Below are 9,690 nucleotides of genomic sequence, written 5' to 3' on the forward strand. Positions count from 1 at the left end.
AGTGACTCCATAATGCTGGGAGAAGGTGAGGGTTGGGAACGAGTTAAGGAGAGCAGCTCTAGAACATGGGACCCAAGATGAGCTGGCTTAAAAGCAGAGGAATCACTACTGACTCTTGGTGGACAGGTGGACAGATTTCACAAAGCTCCAAATGGCATTCCCACTACCTTCCCCCAAAATCAAACCACAAAATACTTGTGTGAAGGAAACTTAATATTCATCTTTAACTGTCTTTCAAACATTAACAAGTAATGAAATCAATTTACGGGTTAAAGCCAGCGCTTTTTTTTGAATGAATAGAGAAGTGTTTTATCCATAGTAAAGGAGTATATTGTCAGCTTTTTAGATAGCCTGTGTATGTACACATATACTATAAAACATTTCTTACTATATGAATGAAAAGCTTGAAAATCACTGATCTCATTTGAAATTCCCATTTTAGAGTGGAGAAAACAGAGGCCCAAAGAGGACAACTTGTTCAAGTTAGTTAAGAAAGCTGAGAACAGCACCCAAGTCTCTAATAGTTCTCTTGTAATTTCCTCACCAAACCAGAATCTCCAAAGGCAAATTTCTCTGGGAAAAACAGCCCAGACTTTAATCCACATTAGAGTCATAGTGGGGTAAGTAAACTGATCTCTTAAATCTGCTGCGGAAGAAAAAGTTTCGGTAAAGAAAGCAACAGATGGTTGCACCAGGGCATCTGCCGAGTCAAAACAAAATAAATTTGCGTGAAAAGACAAAGGTCGCAGGGTGTGGCAATAGACACTGGATGGGGCCCAGTGCTGGTGAACAGACACATCTTGTCTGACTTCACAGGCTTCACCGCAACAAATGTCATCAGGACAGCTGGTTCCGTGCAGGCTGCTTCCATGTCTGGGAAAGGGGCCCAGGGCCACTTTGCTCATCTACCTTCAACCCATTTTATTAAATGAGAAGTTTGGAATAGCAGATGCCTTCACAATTCTCCATCTCTGGCAGACTCCATTTCTTTAATGAAAACATCACTGCTGGGTATTAATCATCTGTCATATATTTCAATATATGTAATATAAGATTCAGACTCAGGTCACTATTTCTTTACTTGCTTGTGGGAGGAAGGCAGTGTGATGGGGTACCAGGGGAGGGTACTTTCCAGGAGACTATAGAGTACTAGCTAGAATAGAGGGTGGACAGGTCAAAATGTGTGTGCTGCCAGCCGAGGGCATGGCAGTGAATATCTCGAAGGGAGGACCCTGTCTGGACACCAAGAGTAATGGGCCTTCTCTTCACCAAGTCAGAACGCAGACTAAACAACTGGGTCAAAATCATTCAACCAGGGCTCCTGACCACTCAGCAACAAGCTCTCTGCCCTTTTCCTAAATGATGCACTAGAGCAGAGGGCAGGCATGTGGAAAGGACACATCTGATGAACGTCCTGTACAATCTCCATAAAGGATACCCAACAGTCCTGAGGTTTTTTACTTCAATGTGATAAAAATTAATGAAATAAAACTCTGGATGACCAGCTTCCAGAGCTCAATCACGTGCCTGAAGGGCTGTATAAGTCCAGAGCAGGGAGAAAGAAATGGCAACCCATTCCAGTATTCTTGCCTGGAGAATCCCGGGGACTGCGGAGCCTGGTGGGCTGCCGTCTATGGTGTCGGCATATACAGAGTCGGACACGACTGAAGCGCCTTAGCAGCAGCAGCAGAGCAAGTCATCTTGAGAGGCTGGTGGTGCAGCAGCGGCCCAGAGAGGGAACTGGGTCTGCTGTCCTTAAAGTACAGGCCAGTTATGGGGACTGGGATTTGCACTCTTAGATTTATCACCTCCTCCAGAGGTCTGGCCAATCTATCCATACCTTCATCAGCTCAGGCACAAGAGGCTACCGGTACAAAGAAGGGTTCTGGAACTCAAAGCCACTTTGCTGCTGGTCCGTCCCCAGGCAACACGCACTATGGAAGAGCAGCAGGCCCAAACTAGAGATTCCAGGATTATCTGTGCTTTTCAGTTAACTGTGCTCTGAGGGTCTGAGTGTCAGCCACCAGGTACACAGCTGTGGTACCTACCAGGCCTCAAAACTCAAACCACTGCACTTCAAAGTTCTTTCCACCTCTAAGACATCTAAAACTTAAGAGTAACTATTTAACTACAAGACATGCAAAAGCCTTTTGAAATATCCTGAATAGGCAAGATAAAGAATTTCGGTTGGTTACACTGAACAACTTCTGGATAGAAGGGATGCTCAATTTTACACCAGCAACAAGTAGGATTTCTCTTCTTTTGGATGTTCATGGATTGAGGCCGATTTCTACTAGATATCAACAGCACATGTAAAAGGACTTGGAAAAACCTCTAAAGCACCACCCACATAAACTTTAAAAACTTATGAATTAAAAAAAAAATTTTAAACACCCAGATCAAAAGTTCCTTACCAACAATCTGTTAAACCAGGGATTACCAAATCTTTTCTGTAAGGGGCCAGATAGTAAACTTCACCTAAAAGCAAAACTGACAATACTACATAGGCAGTTTTTTATAATGAAAGAAAACAAATTTCCACAATTCTTTTATTGATAAAATTCAAAATATATAATGAGTACAATTCTTTTGGTAATAAAGGTCCAAGGAGACAAGTGGAATTTTTTGCAAGGGGGAAGCGGGGATAACATTTCACTTAATTGGGATTCAAAGTGTTCCACATTATCAAACTGACTGCAGTGTTTACATGTACAAAGTATATCTTAGCTCACAATACAAAAACAGGCAGCTCACCCCAAAACTTGGCAATGCCTATGCTAAACAAATGCAGGAGACCCAGGTTCAATCCCTGGGTTAGGAAGATCCCCTGGAGGGCATGGCAACCCACTCCAGTATTCTTGCTTAGAAAATCCTATGGACAGAGGAGCCTGACAAGATACAGTTCACAGGCTCCCAAAGAGTCAGACACGAGTATACACGCATGTGCTTAAATCACAGTCTAGGGATGGGGCCAGGAATCTGTATTCTACATGATCCCCAGATGATTCTGGTGATGGGTCTCAACAATTAAACAATATTCAAAGTTCTTCCTGTCTAACTAAAGGATCTCTGGTTTTACGGTAGGAGGAGAACCCAATTCTGCTATGTACCAGCTGTTTTACTTTCTCTTCCAATCTGAATGATTCCCCCTCCCAGGAGAGGATGTCACCCTCCTTGGCTTACCCTTAAGGAGTTGTTGGAGGATTAAGTGAGATGATCCAAGAAGTAAACTAGGTCTTGGAAACCAAGGACGTGCCAATTCTGTTCAGCTTTGTGTCTGCAGAAGGAGACTAATAAAAGTGGGTAACACATTACATGCACGATCCCCAACACACCACTGCCTGACTGGCTCCTGCTTATCCTCTCCTTACTCAAAATGTGTCCCCCAACACCTAAAAGCCCAGATTTCTTTCAGCCTAACCAGATGTGATGTGCTAACCCAATCTAGGGAAGTAGATGTTTGACTCCTCCCCTCCCTTCCCCACCCCATCCCCATGAAAATCCAGAGAGCCTCTGATCCTGCCCACCCACCTCAGTATCTTCAACTAAGAAGCTGTCCAGTCTTCAAACTTTCACATAGGGTAGCACCATTTCAAAACCAGGGAAGAGAAAGCTTTTCCTCATTGTACCTTACAAGTAAGGGTGCTTCAGGGGAGGCAGTAGAGATTAGGGACGGAGTTTGAAATTTGGCTGTGATAACATCTTTATGCCTTGATTTCCTATGTTTATATAAGGATAATAATAGTACCTGCCTCACAATGTTGCTGTGGGGATTACATTAATTGATTTGTGTTATCCACTCAGAACTGTAACAGGTATAGATGGGTGCTATACAAGCATTAGTTGTTATTTTTGTTCTGTAAACTCTATAGAAGCACAAAGCTGTACCTCATTGTACCCCAATATCTGAGAAATAAAACTATCACATACTAAGCACCTGAGGGCCAGATCAGGCCAGTTTTGTCACTGACTTATTTAATAGGATTATTCCCATTTTACAGGTGAGGAAACCAAGAATCAAAGAGGCAGGTTAAGTTAACCTGCCTGAGATCACAGGGGCAGGTAAATTTATCTTACTTCTGTGGCAGGAGGAATTTAAACTCAGGCCTGTGTGGTTCTACTACCCACCTCTCCCGTGAAGCCCTTAGGCTCAAAACTGCCATCAGCAGCAACAATCCAGTAACAAAACATAACTGACCATGACCATACAGAACTCATGCTCAATTTTCTGCTCCTGGATCCCTGGTAGGCTTGCACAAACTGGAGTTAATATCAGGCTACTTGAACCCAATTAGGCAGTAAGTCAGTCTGGAAAACATCATGCGATGTATTCCAAAGGTCAAAGTTAAACCTGGCTTCCTGGGCAGCCTTGGCCGGCCACTGCCATGAAAGCTAGTCTCCATGCAGACGTGTACCAGAGTTTAACCAGTGAGGTGCTTAACCAGCATGGATATCAGCTTTAAAAAGTCTCAGAGAGATGTTGGCGACGCGGATGACTTGCCTGGCTCCGCAGTCAACAGCCAAAGAAAGGCAGTTGGAAAAAGATAACACTGACTTTTAAAAACCAAGCCTCATTCCCTACTCTTCTCGGTTTAGGATTACATTTACTACTGTAGCCGCCCTCCCGCGGGCAAAAATAAAAGGGGGAGAAGCCGAGGAAGAGTGAGAGGGCCTCCCCTAGCAGCCAGCAGGGCTGCTGCAACACCCACCTGAAACACGGAGCGCGACCTACCTTCCCGGAGAGCCCAGCCCCGAGGGCGTTTCCCCAACGCATCAACTCGTCCCTCCCGGGTAAGCGGCTGCCGTCCTTGGCTCCAGTCAGGGCCGCTAGAGTCGCGTCCGCATCGCCGCCCGCACCCCCACCCAACCCTCCAAAGAAACCTCGTATTTAATTTCTCCCCCTACCCTCCTATCAGGTCCGCCGTTCGTCTTTAGGGCCACACTCAACTACCTCTAAAACGCCTGCCGGAGGAAGGACGAAATACTGGAGAGAAGGGGGGAGGGGGAGGCAGGGAGCTCGCTGGGGGGTGGGGGGAGCACTCGCAGGGAGGATCGTCGCCCTCCCACAGCAACTGCCGCCGCGACGCTCCAGAAGAGCCTCAGGCCGTTGGCAACGGGAGGGGACCCCCCCCACATCGGGGCCCAGAGCACAACTGGGGGTCCCCGCAGCCCGTTCCCCTTGCTGCTTCCACGTCCGGGGCCGTCGGGGCGATGGCGCAAGTCTGCGCCCCCCCCCTCCACCCCACAGCGACAACAGCCACGGTGACAAAATGGCAGCCCGGCGCCCGGCAGTCCTGCCACAGGCGTGCAGGGCCCTGGCGGCCGCCCCTGGCCCCCAATAACAACTCGGCACCCTTCGGGTTCGGTCTCCGGCAGGCTTGGCCGTTAAAAATGCAATAATAAGAAAACACCTCGATCTCCAAACCAGTTCGGGAAGCCAAAAGGCCCGCCCGAGGGCCAGCCCAGCGCGCCCGCGGCCCGGCTCGCGCGCACGAGGCCCGACCGCCCCGTCGCCCGGCCGCCGGCCCGCGCCCCGCGCCGCATGGAGCCCGGCGCCCGCATTCGGAGCCCCGCGCTCGGCGCCGGCCGCGCCATGGGGGAGGGGCGGGGCGGGCCGCGCGAGACCCGGGAAACATGGCTGCTCGTCCTATTTCGGCGTCGCGGCGTGGCTACCAGCCCCCGGATCCGAGTTGGGAGAGGCTCCCAAGGTGGGTGTGATGGGGGTCCCGGGGGGAGCAGGGCGGGGAGGGGTGCAGAGGGCGCTCTCCGGGAGCTATTTATTTTAAGAACGTTTAAAAAACCGAGCCCCTCCTCCCCCACCCCTTTTGTCCCTCATTAGCTAGCTTTCTCTCCCTCCTCCCCAAACGGGCAGAAAGTGCCCCCGCCACCCCACCCCGCCTCAAGGCAGAGGGCAGGCGAGTGGGCCGGGAGGCTCGGAGGCGAGGGGGCGAAGCGTGAGAAATCGCTCCCAGATCGGCGCGGCGCGTTCCCCTCCCCCAGCACACTCTCGGGAAGTTTAAAGAGCCGGTTCGACCCGCTTTCGATCTCGCTCCCAGTTGGCCAGCAGCGGGGGGTAGGGTTGGCCGCCCGAACCGCGCCTCCACACCCTCCCACCGCGACCCCGGCCCCCTACTTGGCGCCCTTCCCCCTCCGCACGGGGGGCTTCCGGAAAGTACGCGGGAAGCCCGCGACTCCGGCCCCCTCCCCCATCACCACACCCAGCCCCCCAATCCTCTGGCTCGGGGTCCAAGCTGGGACGAAACTGGCCAGAGAAACGCAAACCGCCGGCAAATTGTTCGCGGAAACTCCAGCGTCCTCCGGCGGGCAACCCCTCCCCTCCCTCCGCCACCCCCTCCCCGCCCTGCGCGCCATAAGGCACTGCACGTCTACAGTCCACAGCTGCGTTATGATGGGGGGGGGGGGGGGGCACAAAAAGGATCTTGTTTTCAAAAGTCTCACTCAGGTTTGGGGGAGGAACTAGAGAAAAGAGGAAGCAAGGCCTGCCTCCGCCAGGGATTCGGGTTTTAACGGGTTGGAGGGGCGACAGGTCAGCGCACAGTGCTCCCCAAACTCCCAACTCTGTGGAACCCTGGCCACCGGGGCTGGGGTGAGGGTGTCCACCCGCCCGCGCTCCGCTGGTCCCGGAGGGGCCACCAGAGGAGTCAGCCAGCGTCTCCGCCCCAGACCCGGGGTCTCCTCGGCTGAGCCGCCAACTCACATAAAACAGTGTTTGAAAGCGAGAGGGAGACAGAAATAAAAACGGGCGTCCGAGTAACCCACTGTCACCTTTCCCTTCCTTGGGGGTGAGCTTTCGCCCGAGCCTCCCAGTTCCCATCCGTTTAAGTTTCCTCCGGCTGTACTCCCGCTGCTGCCCAATCAATAACGGCGACGGGAAGGCAAACTCCCATCCCCGAGCTGCGTGTCTGCTATGCCCGCATAAATCTGGACCCAGCCAATACCCACCACGGGCACCAGCTCTGGGCAGCTCGCGTCCTGACAAAGTTTCCCGGGCCCATTTATTAATCGGGCGCCGAATGGCTGCCAAGGAGCCCACCCTAGAGAAAGACGGGCCGGGGGTCGAGGCCGGAGGGCGTCAGGGCTCAAAGGCTGGCATCTTAGGGAGGCCGGAAGGAGCAGAGGCGAGGGGGGACCGGGACGTAGCCTTTGGGTAACTTGCAGTAGCGATCGCGCGAGGTGGGGAGGCGCGGGGATTATCTGTGCCTTTGCACGTTCGAAAATCCCTCCCCCCCTTCTTTCCATTTATCCTCCCTTCGGAAGGAAAGGAAGAAACATCAGCATCTGGCCCGAAGGTGGGGTGGAAAGAGTGAGGGAGACAGAGGAGGAGAGGAAGGGAGGCAGAGAAAGGGAGGGAGGGAGAGAAAGGGCGCGTTCACGAACACTACAAAGTTACAAATATGGCTCCCCCGTCTCTCGCCTCATCACTGCAAAGAAATGAAGACGCACTTTAAACTCGAGCCATTCCCAACTCCGCTGCAGCCCCCTCCCCACGCGCTCTCCCCAGGGGCCTCGGCCCACATTTATCAGAAACTAAACCGGACTCGCGAAGCCCAAAACTTATTGTGTGTGTGCGAGAGAGAGAGAGAGAAAGGGAGGGGGAAGGCGCGGGAGGGGGGCGGAAGGGGGGATTCATTTATAAAATATAAAACCCCCCTTTTTTTGTTGTTAAATTCAGGAGGCAGCCCCTCTCCTCCTCCTCCCTCGTTAATCTTTCCCCCAGACGGAGTCACGGGAGCAGAGAGCTCAGAGGGTTATTTTGCCTCATTCTCTCCGACCCAAACGCGTGCGCCCGCTGGCCCCCGATGGGTGCACACTCGCACGCACACTCTCGCACCCACATTCGCACACGCGGGAGCACACGCACAGGTAGTCACACACCAAGGGCAGCGGCGGCGGCAGCCGGAACATGCTTGGATGGCATTGCAACCCCCCAACCTTGCAATTCATTTGCAGTCCGACCCCCAAACCCACATCTCCCGGGCGCCCCCCCTCAAAAAAAAAGTGCCTCCCCCTAACGCGCACACACACAAAGTAGGAGAATGGACCGACAGAGATATTTTTGGCAAATGCTCACATCAGAGGGCGTCCTGTTCCGCAGCTCTAAATGAATCCGTTTGTCCATGTCCATCTCTCGCGCTCTCTCTCTGCAGAGGCTCCCGCGCCGGCGGAATTCAATCAATAAACCCCGAACCCACGGCCGCGCGTTTTAGGACTTTGAAGGCTCAACCAGCTCCGCTCGGTTCTCGAGCCCCCAGCACCCGCGGCGCACACTAACCTGATCACCGTGGAGGCGGGATCGGCGGTCTCGCGAATGAGTGGCAGCAGCGTTAGCCAATCGCCGCCGCCGATCTCCGGGCAACAGCGAATGGTGGTGGAGGCGGGGGGGAAGGGACCAATGGGCGGGCTGCGCAGCCGGCCAGGGAGGCTCAGCCATTTGGTTGTGGTGCCGGAGACGGACCCCTTTAGATTTCGGGGCGGCTGAGGAGCGCGGCGGCAGCTCGGTGGCTGAGCGAGGGGGGTGGGCGGAATGGCGGGGGAAGGGAAGGCGACTGTGCCTGGAGGGCCGAGCCGCCCGGCCTCGCCAGCCCGCCGCCGCCTCAGCTTTTGGCCGGGGGCGGGGCCGCAGGTGCGTTACACGAAAGGGAGGGGTGCGGCCGGAGGGGCCGGGGGTAGGGGTCCTCGTCGGGCCGTGGGCTTCGCCCCGGGTCTGTCCGCGCCGCACAACTGGGCTGTGGAAAGAGGCAGGCGGCGAGAGGTCTGGGGGCCGCGGACTGCTCGGCGGGCGGGCCGATGAAAGGCCTGGAAAAAGGGGGGAGGGATCAAGGGTGCAGTTGGGGGAGGGGCTGGTCATTTTCTGGGTCCAGAGGGCCAAGCTAGCGGAGCGAGGCTGCTGCCCCCCATCTCCTCCGCTGGTTCCCACTCCGGGTCTGCGGCTCACAATCCGCGCGACCCTTCACCTCCCTCTTCGTCGTAGTCCAGCCGTGACCATCGCAGCCCCCTGAATACATAAGTAAATAAGCAAGATGCGTCCACCTTTGGATGACTTAACTCGCGGTCTAGACCCTCTACTTAAAGGGGCATTTCAGTTTGTTGTCATATAAGGTCAGCTTGGAAGGAGTGATCTAGAGGCACCGGCAGTCTTGTTTAGTCAATAAATGAGTAAAGACCATGGACTAAGAACTGATGCTGAATATTTTGAATATTTTAAAAATGGAAAAGGAAGGTGCTAGTAAGTCGGGTTTTCTGGACCAAACATTATTTATGGGCTTTATTGACCTAGTGAAAGAAAACGGCGCACAGTTTATAATTGTCCACCTGAGTCATTTGGTTCAATTTGGACTGCCAAAGAGGCTCTGTTTGGAGCACTTTCTCCAGGTTTTACGGTTTGCTTGCTTTGGGGTTTTTGAATCACAGTTGTAAGAGATCTTAAAGCCTTAATTCCCACCTGGTTACCAACTTATTGTGGCCAGTTCTAGAACATTTATTGTGTACTAAGTTGGCTGCCTATGTCTGTTAACAGATCATAGGGACTGCTGTCAACAGGACAAATACATCTCCACACAAGTATTTTTCGATTCTTTTATTTCTACACGTCTACACTCTTACTCATGTGCTCGAAGGTAGTTCTTTTGGATATATTGTATTTATTTTTCAGAGACATGGGTTCAAGGG

The 9,690-nt window shown here is 52.8% G+C and overlaps 1 protein-coding gene across 5 annotated transcripts in view; it reads right to left on the reverse strand.

Annotated features, from left to right (window-relative positions):
* Positions 1-8,467, reverse strand: part of ANP32A (acidic nuclear phosphoprotein 32 family member A) — a 39,035-nt gene extending 30,568 nt beyond the window's left edge. For 2 of the 5 annotated variants that reach the window (XM_055536825.1, XM_055536824.1), the window contains exon 1: positions 8,294-8,467. In XM_055536825.1, coding sequence (XP_055392800.1) covers positions 8,294-8,452 — 159 coding nt within the window. In that variant the 5' untranslated portion in view covers positions 8,453-8,467. The other 3 variants (XM_055536828.1, XM_055536826.1, XM_055536827.1) reach the window with 2 other exon arrangements.
* Between the last annotated feature and the right edge of the window lie 1,223 nt (positions 8,468-9,690).

This window comes from Bubalus kerabau, chromosome 10 (assembly GCF_029407905.1).
Source record: "Bubalus kerabau isolate K-KA32 ecotype Philippines breed swamp buffalo chromosome 10, PCC_UOA_SB_1v2, whole genome shotgun sequence".
NCBI classification, from domain to species: domain Eukaryota; kingdom Metazoa; phylum Chordata; class Mammalia; order Artiodactyla; family Bovidae; genus Bubalus; species Bubalus kerabau.